A 17,679-nucleotide genomic window follows, 5' to 3' on the forward strand; every position below is an offset into this window, starting at 1 on the left:
GTAATCAGTATTGAACATTTGCATGCATTCAAACTAGCAAAATTTTTGCACAGCCAGTTTTTCACATTTGATTTAATTACATACAACTGAATACTGCTTCACTTGAAATCTTTGTTCAGAAAACACCCCAGTACTCAGATGTTCCTGGGAAATGAATGACATACTACTGTTATCTTGTTTGTTGAAAGTGGAGTAAATTATTATGCAGGCTGAGAGAGGTTCCCAAATGTTTTCATATGACTGTAAGTATATAAAAAACAAACCTCTAAAAAAACAACACTATTAAAGAAGAAGGAAAGGCTAAACTAAGTAAGTTTATCAGAAAGGTCTATATAAATACACCAGTAAACCCTCAAAGTAATGCTGCTCTGAGTCTGAGTCAAAAGAAACACAGCATTTCTTTCCTTCTATTGTGTACACATGGACACAGACTTCCTGTTTTCAGCATAAACCTAAAGGGATAGGGCTTGAGCATGCTCAGTTTGCTCCTCTCCCTCCTCACCTCCCTTCTCCTTCCTCCCTGTTGTAATCTGAGCCTAGAACTATGAGAGACTCAGGCAGGTAATGTCACACCAAGCTAATATAGCAGCTGTATCCTAACAATCACCTATAGCTTCTCTAGCTGTTTTCTCAGGTATGGTAAAGCACTCTACAGAATCAATATAGTTTTCTAGCTTGCATTATTGTGTATAATCTATTGGCAATTAACTGTCTCTGTAGGTTTCCTTCTCCTTTATGGCCTGTGTGATGTCAATAATTCAACTGTATATTAATAAAAGGGAATTACAATCTGATTAATGTATTCCTTTAATCACAAAATATGAGTTGGGCTGTAAGAGGATACATTTTACTTTGTCTAGTTAATGTTATGTGCGCCAGTACAGGTACTATGATAATTTCCATTACTTATAACTAAACGAGGAGCAGATAATTTCTAGGTACAATGAGCACATTATGTGGACAATTCTGTCATTCGAGTCTACCTAACAGACAACTCCTGTACTTCGAATTATGCCACTTTTTTCAGCCCTTTCCCCATTCCATTTGAAACTGAAGATTGACAAAATGATCTTAGACTTTGGTCTGTAAGTGCTTGCTTTTCTATAAAGAGCTGCTTAGCACAGCTAGGGACTTTTAAATTGTTGTAAAGTATATATTATTGAGGCTTAAATTGCTGCCTGTACTGTTTCAAAAAGGTAGTAAGTACACGTTGGTTAAGATCTATGTAGAGACTGCATGAAGACAATTTTTTAAAATATGAACTAGTTCATAGTTTGCAATGCAGCAAATAACTCTGGTTCAATGGACATACAATGTCTTCACTGGACACCTTCCATCTGTAAAGCCTGAGGAAGAGGGCTATCACATAAACAAAAATTAAGGTTTAGTACATTTTTTTTAATTACTACCCATTCACACTGGACTGGTCCTTTCTCTGTAGGTCAGACTGCTTCCTCAATTTGAAGAACTGCATATCACTCACCTACTAAATATGGTGCAATATGCTTTGTTGAAATGTCAGTAATATAAAAAAAAATGAAATACTACTTATATGTGGGTTTTAGTTGCCCTTCCATAAGCAACTGAACAGGTCAGTGCTGGAGTTATTTGTGTCAGCTGGAATATGAACACAAAAATTGGAGACACTGTACACTGTAGATAATGATCCAGTTTAAGAAACTGACAAAATATATAATCGTACGCTTTATGTGAAGTGGGGGCAGCTTTATATTTATACAAAGAAAGCATTATAATTTAGGAAAGACGATGACCTTACGGACCCTTATGAAGGTTTTCAGTCCTCCACAATCTCTGTATAAAGTGAAAACTCATTTTTCATCCCCTGATTTTAACTTTTTTTCTCTTTTAACACAATTTCTGTGGTCCCACCAATATATAATGCATCTCTCTTACTTTACATTTTCCTGGACTAAAAAACTGTACTAATGTAGTTACTCATGTTGCCTCTATCATTAACCCTCTCCAGCTGAATACAGACACGTTTTTAACACCATAAAGTGTTCTGGTGCCTTGAAAATGGAATTAGATAAAAGAAAATGATAATAAGGCTATGTAATACAGGTATAGGATCTATTATTAAAAATACTTGGACTTGGGATTTTCCATTTTTCTGTAATTTCGGTTCACCATACCTTAAGATGACTAAGAACATGTAAACCTTAAATAAACCCAATAGGGTTGTTTTGCCACCAATATGGATTCATGCAGTTTAGATACCATCAAGTGCAATCTACTTTTTTATTATTACAAAGAAAAAGGAAATCATTTTTTAAAATAATATTTTGCTTAAAATGCACTCTAAGGGGATGGCCTTCCCGTAATTTGGAGCTTTCTGGTTTCCTGATAAGAGATCCCATGCCTGTTCAAGGGAAAATGTTTGTACCAGTTTTTGTAACCCATAGCAACCAATAAGATGTTTGCTATTTAACATGTGGCCAGTAAATGTTACCTGGTGATTAGATGCTACAATGACTAGACCTGAAGCAAACGTTGTACCTTTTATTACATAAATCCATAGACCTGTTGCTGATGCTATATAAAACCAATGCACACAGAAGGACCTGTTTTATGTAAAGCTAATCACAAGCTTCATTGTTTAACATTATGTTTAGATTGAAGTCATTCTGTGCAAAACATGGTAGGTACCTGGTCACCAACCTTAGACCTACTCCAGTTAGGGTAGTTAATGTAACTTCACTAATTCTCATTTGGTTTCTTCTCCATCTGTGACATGCAGTTTCATATGCCATAAATATGCCATGAAAACAAACTTGTTGGGCAATTTCATGGCCATAACATTGTGTTTAGGTGCATTTTAGTAAGCTTGTCATAATATTATTAGACTCTAGTTTTACTTCTTACGTACAATGTACCTATTCCAAAGATTTGTAATACTTACGTTTCTCAGTTGGATCACCTAGCGCATCATACAAGTCAAAATCTTGCGCGTATGCTGGAAAACAAAGATAAAAAAGCAAGTTTAATTGTAGCAGATTTTGTCAGCCGAGCAAATCTTCAAGCTGCTAAAATAATGTTTTGCCACATGTTACTGCTGGTTTCTTACCACTGTTAGAGGGACAGCCCGTCTAAGAACTCATTTAGAGTTAATTAAACATAAAAACATTTGAAGTAAAATCTTCCATATTGACGGTTATTGGCAAAATAATCCTTATTATTGGTAAACTAATTAGACATGGCATGGGGGGGTGCAGTTTTCTTTTGAAAAGCAGATCAGTGATAAGGGGAACAAATGGGTAACCTTTTATTAAAAAGACATGTGATATATACCTGCTTTTATAATAATTCCATTTCATTTTTGTACAGCCTTTAAGCCCTATGTCACACAGGAAGACTGGTAGCTGCTTTTAGAAAGTTTCCAGAGAACATAATTACCTTCCAGTCACATGGCAAAATTGTAACCTATTTCTAGCCACCTACAAAGAGCGGTACATTCTCTGTGCGGCACTGTTATGATGCTCTAATGGCTTTGCCTTACTTGCAATTCGCATTTCAGATTTCAGTGAGTTTAATGCAAAATCAAAACATACAAAAAAAAAAATCAAAACACTGTCTACACCATACTAAAAGTTAATATTGATGTGTACTACTCCTTCAAGAAAATCAAGTCTAGCATGAAAAAATGCATGTCAGGGTTTGGCTCTCAAGTTAGCTCCATGTGACCTCATACAAATTAGAGAGCAAATTAGAGTATTTAATCAATTGTCCACTATTACAGTCAATCAGATATTGGTAGGATTTGGCTGCACACTGGCACAAATACACTGCACAGACCAAATAGGCCAGTTGGGAGGCAGAAGTGCAGATCCATACATTTCTATACTAACTAATGACCCCACTGAAATGCTGAACTGTATCACTGATCAGTCCAGTTTTTAAATTTGGAATAATTGGCCAAGTCACACCAGGTCATCTGTTGGCATTTAGTAGTGACTATAAAATATAAATACAAATATGTGGCACTGTTTTAAATTACATTTTATTATGGGGAGAGTCCAATGTTCCAGAGAAAATTTTCATATGTTAAATGCTGTTATAAAGGTTGGTACTAGAAATTCCATGGACTGGAAGTGAGAGGAAAGAGACCCACTTTATAAATGCCAGGAGAGGTCTCCAACCTTGCACAGATTTGTCCCATGCAAGCCCAGGGAGATCTCTGGTAGCAATATACAGAAACATAAGGGCTTATTTACAAGTGCATAATTGCAAGCATTTAAGGGTACCGTAATCAAAATGTACCTATAAATGTAGCTTGCATATCAATATACTGCTTCAGTCTGCTCATGTGACTGGAAGCTTTTGCCATGGTGTTTCACAATTTACAAAACATCCTTTCCCCTAATAACCAATAAATGATTATGCTTAAGGCAAAACTCATAAGACAATGGGATATAGGGAGATTTAGACCATTTTATCAGTCAATATGGGTGAGCAACAAATACTCAGGATTGATCACCATTCATTTCTATGCCAAATACCTGCAACTGCTGGAGCACTCACAGATATAATGTTAAGATATATATGTCTTTGAACTGTGAAGGGCAGACTAATTAAGAAAGGGTGCAAATATTTCCCTGTGTTTGGTTAAAGCTGATGGCTAATTTGAAACTCCTTAGCCAGAGACTGAATGGCACCTAAGGGGCAGACATTGGCTTGACTGTATGTATGCTAACTGATCCCATGGGAAGAAATGGGATCTAATATTTCAAGGGACAGGCTGACTCAGAGTTCACACTTGAGATGAGATAGAGTGCAAGCATACCAGCACATTCAGGCAAATGCCTGTAAACCAATCATAGTTGCAGAATCTCAGCATAAGCTTTCAGGGGACAACCCTTTTCTCCCTCCATTTTGCGGAAGTGCTCAACCCCCTTAACCGGGAGCTTCTACCCCTGTTTGGACACATGCTTGCACATAATTAGGGGCACATTTATCAATTTATTTATTTATTTAATTAACCCTCGAATTTAAATCCTTCGAATTCGAAGGATTTAGAGCAAATCCTGCGATCGATCAAAGCAAAAATCATTCGATCTAACGATAAAATTCTTTGAATTTCGATCAAAAGAAGGTTAAAAAAGTTATGGGGAAGGTCCCCATAGGCTAGTAAGTATGTATTTTTTAAAGAGACAGTACTTCGACTATCGAATGGTCGAATAGTCTAACAATTTTTACTTCGATTTATTCGAATCGAAGCTCGTAGTAACCTATTCGATGGTCGAAGTACCCAAAAAAATGCTTTGAAATTTGAAGTTTTTTTCATTCGAATCCTTAACTCGAGCTTAGTAAATGTGCCCCTTAGTGTAGGGGTCAGAACACTTACTAGGGTACTTTTTCTTAAAAAAATATTATTAAACCTTTTTGAGACCTGTCAAACACAGGGAAGTTGTAATTTTATGTGGGCTTTGGGGCAGCATAAAGTACAGATAGAATGGAGGACAAACATACAATATACAGTGAATCAGCCTATCTGTACTTTGCAAAGACACCCAGGCCCAACTTCAATTACACTTCCCTGTGCTTTAAGTAGTAGCTGAGAGCTAGGAAGTAGGCAGGGTGCACTTTTCATATGCAATATTAGTGCCGGGCACCTTTATGAAGGCATAATGAAACGTCCCAGTTTAAAGTTGCCCAGATTTTCAATACAAATCTTATTTAGCCACATAAATTATACACAAGTGTTTATTGGCACATAATGTGTTTAAATGCTACATAAAAAAAACTTTAAAACTACGCCTTTTCTCAAAACATAAAGTCACACTAAATTCCTACTCCCACGGAGCATTCTGTAGTTGCACACAAACAGCACTGGAACTGCAGCCTACTCACTCATACTCCAAGTACTTGAAGGACTCTCATTTATGTAAGCAGGACTGTAAGGTTCCTAAATTCCACTAGATTTTGGAGATTATATACTAATGAGGTACAGTCATAAAATTGGTTTATTTTTTTCTTAAATGTTATAATTTATATACTGTAAATGTTTAGGTTAATTACAGGAATAAAGTGGATGTATACTCTTCTGAGGCACCTACAGCACCTTATTCTTTGGGCTACACAGTATAGAAAAGTAAAAAAAATATTTATTCACATGCCATTTGTATGCAACGTTTTGGTCCCCCTTAAAGGAATTGTTTTATTTATTTATTTGTAAAAAAAAAATACCTGAATAAATAGATTGTATGTGCAAGGGGTGGAGTGATCGGATGTCTAACATAAAAGAACAAAACACTACTTCCTGCTTTGCAGCTCTCTTGGGGACATATTTACTAACCAACGACAATTCGCCAGCGTCTACTTCACACCCAGTACAACACTTCGCCAGTCGAAAAGACTATGCTAATTCACTAAAATGCATAGTTTCGTTGTGGGTGCCGAACTCTGGCGACTTTTCGGTAGCGTTACTTCAACATTGCGAGCATTTCTGTCTAGCGAAACTTTGCTAGGGATCTTGCACTCAGGTCAATTTGCATAGGGTGGGAAATTTAAAGTTGTATTTATGTTAAATGTTGGCGCATATACTTACAAATTACACTTTTTAAAACACACGTCCAGGGAACTTTAATAAAGACAATAGAGTTGTTATAATGCCCTACACATGAGCTCAGTGTAAAGTTAATGTTCCATATGTTCGAAAATATATGGAGGTTACCAAAAACCAAAACAAAAATTTAAGGTCTTTTGCAGCCAATCACTCTGAAATAAGGAAAAGACGCCAGCGTTTTTTGAACTTTGATGCATTTCCCACTCGCATAATATGATGTAAGTGACAGAAGAAAGATGTATGTACTCCATTGCACTTCGCCTGGTCTGACGAAAGCGGTAACGTTCAGTAAAATCCGCATTTTAGTGAATTTGCTGAGTAAAGTCCAGTAACGTCCGTTCACCAGAGCAAATTGTCACTTGGCGATAGAGTGTGAATGACCATTAGCGCTTGTATCTTTCGCTAGTGAATTGTCGCCTGCACCCATTAGTAAATTGTCGATGTCCCTGCGGGCGGTAACGTTAGCGAATTGACGCTAGCGTTAGCCACTTTGCCTTTTGGTAAATCTGACCCCAAGTTTTCACTGGATTGGTCTGTAGCCGCTGATGCAGTATACTTAACAAAGGCTCATTAGATCTAATGTGGCAGGTAATTGATCAGGCAAGTAAAGAACTGCACAGGATATAAACAAATTAGTTTAATCAGCTTCAAATAAAGGTGCAGGTCACCACATCACCAAGGTATAATTTATCTGCATACTCAGTATAGGGGTGTAAACTAAAAAAACTGTACCTGGACTGGATAAAGAAACCAGGAGTGGAAATTTACCACATCAAACCACCAATCTTACCAATTAGTACAGAGGACTTAAAGTAAGAAAATGGCTTCTGTTTTGTCAAATTTCAAGAAAAAAAACACGTTTTGAAAAAGATTTTTTTAGTACAAGATTCTGCTCAAGAAGTGCTATTAGCGGAAAAAAAGTCTCCCATGTCACAGAATCAAATACATTTGCAATTGTTTTATTGTTATTTGTTAATGTAATTGTTACTTAAGGGGTTGTTCGTCTTACAACACTTTTTCAGTGTAGTTGTTTTAAGATAGTTCACCAGAAATAAAGCCTTTCTATTTGTGACTGTTTTTCTAATACAGGTATTGGATCCATTATAAGGAAACCCTAAGTACCGAATTATGGAAAGGCCGTCTCCTATCAACTTTTATTCCAATAATCAAAACTTTTCAAAATGAGTTCCCTTTTCTCTGTTATAAAAAAAACTACATTATACATAATCCAAACAGATATAATTAATCCCTATTAGAAGTAGAACCAGTCTATTGAGTTTATTTAATATATGATTTTCTAGTAGACTTAAAGGAGTGGTTCACCTTTAGGATAACTTTTAGTATGTTATAGAATGGCCAAACTAAGCAACTTTTTAATTAGACTTCTTTATTTATTTTTATCGTTTTTTATAATTATTTGCCTTTTTCTGACTTTTTCTTTGCCTTTTTTGCAGATTTCAAATGGCCCCATCTAAAAACAAATGTTCTGTAGGGTTACTAAGTTACCTTTACTTTTTTCTCTTTCCTTTTAACAGTTGTTATAATTGATACAACAGTTGCGATTACACAGATACGGCTGAGAAATGTGTCAACTGATGTAGCAAACTGTAACATTTCTGAAATTGCCCCAGGCCTACTGAGCTGCCAACATAGAGAAAAAGAAGAAAAATTGATGCACATTCCCTGGTCCCCTGTCATATCAGTAATCTATGCAGATGCATGTATTTACAAACACAGTGGTTTTTTCGTTACAAAATTATGATCATAAGATTGATAACCTTTGAAGGCTAATGTCAGGGGAGGACTAAGCCCTATGACTAAAACCAATGCCCAGGTCGTGAGACCTTATTTCAGGTAATGCTCTTATGCTGGGATGCTTTAGCATTTGATATTATGACCAGTGGCAAATAGTTAGGGTCCGCCATTTGGGTTTTACCTTGACATGGTATGGTGGCTTATCAATCTTATGATCATAATTTTGTAACGAAAAAAACCCTGTTTTGTAAATACATGCATCTGCATAGATTACTTATATGACGGGACCAGGGAATGTGCATTGATCAATTTTTCTTCTTTTTCTCTGTTTGGAGTTAATTTGGCCAGATCAGTAGCACTTCCATTGTATTTTAGTACATTTTTATTAAGCCATGGAGTGCTCCCATAACCTTTCCTTTCTACTGAGCTGCCAGACTGAAACATCAGACAGGAACATTACACCTTAAAATTCAATTTTGGAAAAACTGTAAAAATATCAAATTTGAAGAGCAGCTGAAAAAGGTCTTTATTTCAGGTAAACAATCTGAAAACATAAGAGTTTAGAAGATGAAAAACCCCATTGGGGTCACCATGAAGGCTCACAAATGGGGCTTAAACAATGGTTTTTATGCACTAATTAAAAATAAAATGTAAGTTCTTCCTGGCAAATCAAATGTTGTGCCAAATATAAAAAATATGATAGTGCTTGTTAGGGTTGAAAAAGCTCCTGGTAAGGAAACCATCTGCTGTCACTTCTATTAGAGTCCTGCAGCGGGTACCCGCAAAAAACCTGCGGTACCCTGCGGGTTGCAGGTATAAGTTCCGGATGCGGGTATAGACACGGGTCGGCGGTTCTGCGGGTCACGGGTCGGCCCGCGGGTCTTCTCAATAGCAATATTTCCTCCTTTTTTCTGGTCATGTCTACTTCCGATGACATCACTTTCGGTTTACGACAGCACTTCCTGTTTTACTCCTTTTTTTCTGATCACGTCTACGTCCGACGATGTCGGGTCCAAGCGGGTAAGAATGTGGGTTGCTGCTCCGGGTTGTGGATTGCAGGTTGCGGGTACTGGTCCCAAAAAATGGACCCGCACAGGACTCTAACTTGTATCACAGCAGCAGCAAAGAAACAGAGTATTAACCTTACTCTTCTTTTAGCAGAACTAAAAGAGGAAAGTAATTAATTCATTTTTTACAGCCTTTGCTCACAGGAAAATTTCCCCATATTCAATACTATGCTTGCATGTTATTTGGTTCCCTTTGCAGGAATGAGCCAGTGACCATATAAGGGCTGCATAGGGAAACTATACCTTTAATTTGCATTTTCCTTTGTATCTGTTTAATGAAAACATTGAATGTATAATGAAGTCCCTCTTGCTTTTAGCCTTTAACAACTTTCTTTACCATCTCCAAAATATTGCTCTTGTGGTTCTTCCATCCTAAAAATAAATCCAACAGACAGAAATCAAGGAGCTTGGTCTGCCTACAATGGGGGTATGATCAATCAATAAGGGCCTTAATTGGACATTTTTGTAGCCGGACCTGCCTCTATACCATACATCTATGCTAGTATAGGGGAATTATTTAGACAGAGGCTTCTCAATGGGATGTTTAACCTTTTACATTAGGACCCAGGCAAAGTTGTTTGTCCAGCACAAGCCCTCTTCATGTTGATAAAGTATACTGTTCCTTTAAAACTAGTCTTTGAATTTGTCTAGAGCATATGTCACAAGGTGCCTTGCCAAAAAGGTGAGTGTGGTATGACAGGTGACACTGGGTATATGGTTACAAATGAATATGCCATTCGTGCTTACTTCACACAATACAGAGTGTATGTTACCTTATCCATTTGTGATATACTGCATCATTAAGGACCACAGCCCTAAAAGAAAATTTCAACTTATTTAAAAGACAACACATGCAGGGCCTTTATTTGTCCCATTTTTAATTTATGGTTTAAAAGTATTTATTTATTTATTTATTACATTACTAGTACACAATAGCAGTCAATGCTGTTTAACAAGCTGAGGGAAGCAAAGTTCCTTTTACTCAGCATACAGGAACCCATGCCACACTTGCCATAGAAAACTGTTGTCTATGGGGCTAATTTATTATTTTTTCACATTTGTTTTCCTCAGTTGTGATGCGGCAGGTTAAATGTTAATTTGAGTTGAAAAAAAAAACAAAGTTCTTTAAATTCAAGCCCTCCAAATGAAACCAAGGGTACATACAGACACACACTTGCCCCTCCCCCCCCATACACTTACATAAACTGTATATACCCATATCTATATTAATTGTAGATTTTAGTATCACAATGGCCTTGAATATTATGCTTGTCCAAGAAATCATACAAGCCCCTTTTAAAGGCATCAGCCATCACAAGAACATTTTGTCAGGGTATTCCACTACTTCACTCTCCTCACTTTGAAGAACCATCTATGTTGCTTCTAATGAAAGTTCTTTTCATCTAGTCTGAAGGGGTGGCCTCTGGTGCGGTGATCCTTTTTAAAGGAAAAACTATACCAGCAAAATGAACACTTAAAGGAATACTGTCATGGGGCAAAAAAAATTTCACGCATCAGTTTCGAAAAAGAGCAAACAGATTCTTCTATATATAATTTTGAAATCTGACATGGGGCTAGACATATTGTCAGCTTTCCTGCTGCCCCCAATCATGTGATTTGTGCTCTGATAAACTTCAGTCACTCTTTACTGCTGTACTGTAAGTTGGAGTTATATCACCCCCCCCCCCCCCAGAAGCCTAACAACAGAACAATGGGAAGGTAACCAGATAACAGCTCCCTAATACAAGATAACAGCTGCCCGGTAGATATAAGAACAGCACTTAATAGTAAAAATCCAGGTCCCATTGTGACACATACAGTTACTTTGAGTAGGAGAAACAGGGCAGATCTTTTTTCCCTTAAAGAAAAATTTATCCCCCCTGAACAATGTAAGTCTCTATAAATAATATATTGCATAAAACAGCTCATATGTAAAACCCTGCTTCATATAAATAAACCATTATTATAATAATATACTTTTTTTAGTAGTATAGGCAGTCCCCAGGCTATGTATGAGATAGGGTCTGTTCTTAAAGGAGACGGAAAGGTTAAAATTAAATAAGCTTTATCAGAAAAGTCTATATAAATACACCAGTAAACCCTCAAAGTAATGCTGCTCTGAGTCCTGAGTCAAAAGAAACACTGCATTTCTTTGCCCCGGGCGTGAGCATGCTCAGTTTGCTCCTCTTCCCCCCCCCCTTTTCTGCTGTAATCTGAGCCCAGAGTTATGAGTGAGCAAGGAGAGACTCAGGCAGGAAGTGATGTCACACCAAGCTAATATTACAGCTGCTTTCCTTAATAAACAGAAAGTTTTAAGAGCGTTTTACTCAGGTATGGTAAAGCATTCTACAGAATAAATATAGCATTCTAGCTTGCACTATTGCAGCTAATCTATTGGCAATAAAATGCCTCCGTAGCTTTTCTTCACCTTTAAGACTTTTCAAATCCTGCCACAGAATAATTAATGTCACTTGGGAAGGACTAGGAATGAACATTTTCTTTCAGCCATTATAAATAGAATAGAACTGGTTATATATGCCCAGATTTAAGGTGGCCATTCACAGGCCGATAAAAGCTGCTGACAGAGTTGGTAGCTTATGGGCCAGTGTGTAGGGACCTCCGAGGGGCTTTCCCGATCGATATCTGGCTGAAAGTCTGCCAGATGTAGATTGGGCAGGGTTAAAAACCGTGTGGCGCATCTATTCGTTGATGCAGTCCCGCGATCAGAACGCCTGTATTGGATACATTTTGATCCGATCGTTGGGCCCTAGTCCCCACGATCGGATCAGACTGATACTGCCCACCTCAATGTGGGCATATCGGGGAGAAATCCACTCATTTGGCGAAATCATTTATGGCCACATTTAGTTAGGAAGCTTGGACCATTTTAACCTTATATATTACATTATCGTGGTGTGTTGTTATACCTTAAAGCAATGTCATAAATCCAATTAAAGTAAAAAAAAAAAAAACAAAAACTATTATTCAGTTAAGTTCAGAATGATATAAAGTGGTCATAGCCCAGAAAACCCCCAGTCCAAGGGTTAAACATCATTTGGTAAACCAAATCAAAAACAAAAAATTGAGAATTACCTACTGTGAAAAAGTAGCCCAAATATTTTTTTTAAAGTAAAAAATCTTTATTAGGACATACATTAGCCCAGTGATCCCCAACCAGTAGCTCGCGAGCAACATGTTGCTCCCCAACCCCTTGGATGTTGCTCTCAGTGGCCTCAAAGCAGGTGCTTATTTTTTAATTCCTGGCTTGGAAGCAAGTTTTGGTTGCATGAAAACCAGATGTACTGCCAACCAGAACCTCATGTAGGCTGTCAGTCCACATAGTGGCTACCAATAGCCAATCACAGCCCTTATTTGGCAGCACCCAGGAACATTTTTCATGCTTGTGTTGCTCCCCAACACTTTTTACATCTGAATGTTGCTCACGGGTGAAAAAGGTTGGGGACCCCTGCATTAGCCTAACGTATTTCATACAAGGGTGGGCACTTACTCACAGGCCCATTTCAACCTTACTGCATTAACATCTGGGCATATACGTCACAATCCACAAGCAGGTGGGGAGATACCATATTGCAATCCAGTCTGGTTGTATTTGGCAATCCCTGTGCCAAACAAATGTATAGCAATGCTATCTGCAAAGAGTTATGTTCTATTCCAGGTCTGCATGGCTCGCCTCCAGGTACTTCCATTTCCAGAGCACCCAAGTTTCCACACTCAAAGCAAACATCACACATACAGGCTCCTGATGATATTGACAATAATGTGGTCAATTGTGATAGGGACTTGAATTGTAAACTCCACTGGGTCATGGACTGGTGTGAATACCATATAATCTCTGTAAAGCATTGGAATATGTTTCTGCTATTTAAAGATAATAAAATATAGTTATAATATTCTTCCACAGTATACATTTGTATGGCTCATAGGCCAGGGTATAGCCATTTTTAGGGTAAGTATTCACAAATGTTATTTTGTGTTGTTGTCATGTAATAAGTTTCTCTGAACAGCATCTACCAATTCAACTGCATCCCCATCGGTATTGGTCCATAGATAGGACTGTGGCAATTACTAGATGTATTGTTTTTTGTAGAAAGTGTTATGGCTCATGCAGCATTTATATAGCATATATCAAGACTCTGCTTCAATCGATACGATTAGGCAGGTTTAAAAATCCAATGGATGAGGAACGCATCGGCTCCTGTTGTGATCTGATTTTTTGGTCCCTGGGGGCCAAATGATCGGCTCAGCCGATATTGCCGACCTCAAGGTAGCCATATCAAGGAAAAATGTGCTGCTTTGGTGACCTCAGTGATGTTCAGTCAGTTCTGACATGTAATTGGCTGGTCCAGTGCATCACTAGCTGCATTATTCCCTTGAATGATAGGTTGTGTTGAGAACATACAGTACACGTTATATTAAAATGGTACAGGTATGGGACCTGCTATCCAGAATGCTTTGGACCTGGGGCTTTCCGGATAATCAATCTGTACTGTTGCTCTGCACTGGTACAACTGGTGTGTTTACTATAGAAACACAATAATGATGTGCGGGTCAGGTAAAACTGACCCGCACTCGCCCTCCGACAACCTGCGCCCGCCTGCATTCAATTTACGGGTTCCTTAAATCCCTTTCAGACACTTTCATTTTTTGGTGTTACTGTTCCTTTAAGTCTACTAGAAATTCATGTAAACAATAAGGATTAAGCAATAAGGATTAATTATATCTTAGTTGGGATCAAGTACAAGGTACTGTTTTGTTATTACAGAAAAAAGGAAATCAATTTTAAAAATTTGTATTATTTGGATAAAATGGAGTCTATGAGAGTCGGCCTTTCCATAATTCAGGGCTTTCAGGATAACGGGTTTCCTTTGGATACCTGTATTATCAACCCAATGTGAGATGTAGCGCAAGACAATGAATCAGGATTACTTTATTGATTGAAAAAAGGATGAAAAAGTTGCCAGGGGGACTGGTGTACACAGATTTACTGGAGGTTTTACTAGTACAAGTGATGAAGACATGAGTGTCCTCAGGGAAGGTAACACCTTGGGAACTGCACCGTAGAGTTTGCATAGAATTTTCAAGGCTGACAACCATAAGCTTTCCCTGCCAAACCACACATTATCTGAAAATAGCCATTTCCAAGAAATGCAAGTGGTAAATGCAAGTGGTGTCTGTGTAAGCAAAAGTACAAAACAAAAGCATTCCTAAATTTTGTATTACAAAATTTAGGAAATGTATATCAAAGTTTACAAACATGAATGCCACAGCTGTCTGATTAATTTGAAATCACATTTGCATTTGAAATGATGTAATTGTAAACAGGAACCCCTAAATAGGCATTGGCTACATTATGTATTATAAAAGCATCAAATAGTAAGATGACCACCAAAAACCAGAGGTCTCATGTAGGACCCGAAAGTGCAGTGGCCTCAGTCTTTGTGCAAAAAAGAATGTCATTCATTAAAGGTACTTACATCAAACACTGTAAGAAAATCAAGCAGAAGTGAGCCAACAGAAACTGAGGAGTTATTGTGCTATGACCACTCCTGAAGGTGCATATTTAGCGTTTCTGCATCTAAATCTCATTAAGGGAGAGGCAAAATACCTGCTTTTCTCTTCTTATTTTAACTTTCTCAAATATGTAAGTGCAACCAATTTAGTGAGAGAGAGCATATGTCATTTGTGGTCCAAAAACAAAGTGTCTGCATGTAATCAAATAAACCTGGATGTAGGATAAATTAGGAAGAAAGCAAGAAAATTAAAAGTGTGCCAGGAACTGAAGCCCAGATCTTCATCTGGAGTGTTGAAAGGTAAATTGAGAAATCCAGGATCTCCATTCGATGTTGCATAACAAATCTTATTTTTTCCTCAACACTTGCACTTCATCAACTGCTGAATAGATGCAGGCTGGACATCATCAGCGTGAAGACAGAATATATCAAATATTGATTTTGTATATTAAATACCCTTTAAACTTGTTCTTAACTTCCCTCCTACAAATGGCCTTTTCAATGCTGGGGATCTAGGCAAATGCTCTTTCTGCCCTTCCCCAAAACCGGCCATAGAATGTGCTATATACATCCTAACAAAAGAACAAAGCATTTATTATCCAAATCATCTATATTACCCTAACAATAGCTATAGAGTGATACAGATGTAATCCAACTGTTATTAAGGGACTAAGGATTAGCCAATTCTTTTGCAGAGGATCATTTGATACAAAAAACTTCCGACAGTACAGAATGCCTACACACTAGTGAACAATACCTTTTTGTTATTTTACTTTTCACAAATTCCCAAAATATCATACTTTGGTTCTTTAGTAGAATGTAAATGGTTTACTGGATAACTGTTTGTGATGATAGTTGTTATTTACAGTTCATGGATAATAATGTTAAACTATAAATACTTGACAATCTAAAAGTTCTGTGACTGAGGTCTCCAAAGGCCACTAAAGGGGATTTACAGCTTAAGCCGCCCACTATTATGCCACAATGCATATACTGTACAAATGTGCTGTAAAGGCAAAATTAAATATTGACATGGGCACTTTTTGATACTTCCTGACTTGATGGTGCTTCTGCCCAGCTGATCATATGCCAAAAGAAGTTGGCAAATTGAGCTTGCTCCTGTTGCTGAGGTAAAGTATAACCATAATGGCATACAGGGCGTTTTTCCTGTTGCTGCTGTCAAGCGAAAAACAAAATGGCTTACTGCTCAATATTATTTAATAAAAACCGTCCTGGCTGACACACAGAGCGGTGTCAGGCAAATTTCGTCAAAGTGCTTGTTGAGTCGTTTATCAAGGGAGTTTATAATTAAATAAGATTAGGAGCAGGCGTAGAGGGGCACTGGAGGTAGTCAAATAACCCCATGTACCACTTCACCCATTACACTGGGTGGCAGTTGTGGACAAAACAGAGCTTGTGCCATTACCCAAAGGTGCCTCCTCTGGGGCAGATTGTGGTGTGAAAATGCATACTTTAGCATTTCCCCTGCAAAATCCACCTTGTTTTGTGCTTTGACAGACCGCCTCTCATACACAAAATGGGAGCGGAAGTCAGTTAATCGCCTTTTACTCCGCCTACCGCCAAATGTGAAGTGATTACAACCCTTCTTCTCCAATTAGGCGGATCCTCTAAAACACAAAAATGGGGGTTCAGGCCAAGACACAATTTTTTGGGGTCCCACAGTGCAGAAGAAAAGAATGTCCATTGCGTCCCACACACTGCAACCACGGGATAGTTTAGTAAGACATTTTTAGCAATATCTAGCTGTTACTCTCAGCATCAATTGTCAAGAGGAACATCTGAAAGCTTTTTTTCTGTATAACACAGGCATATACAGTAGCCACATGAACAGGGCTCTTGACTTACAACTGTAACACCTAAATGTCACATTACATTCAGCAAATCATAACTGCCACTTTCTGTTTCTCTCATGCCCCTTTTAAATATTCACCAAAACACAGTTTAGAATGCCTAATACACATTAACATTGGCCATAGATAAATTAGTCCAAATTGCTGTTGATAAACTGCAGCAGTTCTGGGACATATAGTTGGCAGCACACAGTCACAACACGTAGCATACACAAAAGCATCTGACAATATTTAGCAGTCGTGTTCTAGGACTGTCCCTCAAGTCATTTGTACTACATACTAATAGATTTCATACCGGCCATTGTCCTGCTGCAGTACAGCTACTGTATCCCCTAAAGCAAACACAAATTGGTACTTGCCTTTCCAGCCCATAGCTAAGAAGGCCAGGGTCAAGACGAGGGGTGAGCTCCATTTGGCCATGTTGTAGGGGGGGAACCAAAGTAAGAACGTCGCCGGCCTGCTGCTTTCCACTCTGAGGGACAACTCCCTGCATCGGCCTCAGCGATGAGACTACAAGAGGGCGGAGAGAGCAGATTTGTAGTGTTAAGGGTAGGGGGTGCTCTCTGTGAAACCCGCCCACTATGCTGGCGTTGCAAAGCCCCTTCACACTGTGACTTGCGCTACAGTGACCCGACCTTCCCGTGATGCACTTCGCCCGCCTTACAGCGCGTAGTAGCAGCGCCTGGTCTTTTGGGATGGGCGCATGAATCCACTTATGCGCAGACGGTATTGGTTGTACTGACCCTGTTCCTTTTTGTGTAGAGATTTCCAAAGTGAGGGGATGGGATATTGGGGGGGAGGGGAGGAAAGCAAAGTGCAAAGGGGAAAAGATGGCATGGGGTGGGAATGGGATAGGGTGACAGGTGAGCAGT

At 38.3% G+C, this 17,679-nt stretch overlaps 1 protein-coding gene across 3 annotated transcripts in view; it reads right to left on the reverse strand.

Moving 5' to 3' along the window:
- cd99l2.S (CD99 molecule like 2 S homeolog) overlaps positions 1-17,479 on the reverse strand; it is a 38,984-nt gene extending 21,505 nt beyond the window's left edge. For 2 of the 3 annotated variants that reach the window (XM_041574805.1, XM_018233023.2), the window contains exons 1-2: positions 17,167-17,479; positions 2,921-2,974 (exon numbers count right to left, since the gene is read on the reverse strand). In XM_041574805.1, the coding sequence (XP_041430739.1) occupies positions 2,921-2,974; positions 17,167-17,227 (115 nt within the window). In that variant the 5' untranslated portion in view covers positions 17,228-17,479. The remainder of the gene's footprint in view (positions 1-2,920; positions 2,975-17,166) is intronic. The other variant, XM_018233024.2, reaches the window with a different exon arrangement.
- Positions 17,480-17,679: the final 200 nt, after the last annotated feature.

This window comes from Xenopus laevis, chromosome 8S, assembly GCF_017654675.1.
Source record: "Xenopus laevis strain J_2021 chromosome 8S, Xenopus_laevis_v10.1, whole genome shotgun sequence".
In the NCBI taxonomy this organism is placed as follows: Eukaryota; Metazoa; Chordata; class Amphibia; order Anura; family Pipidae; genus Xenopus; species Xenopus laevis.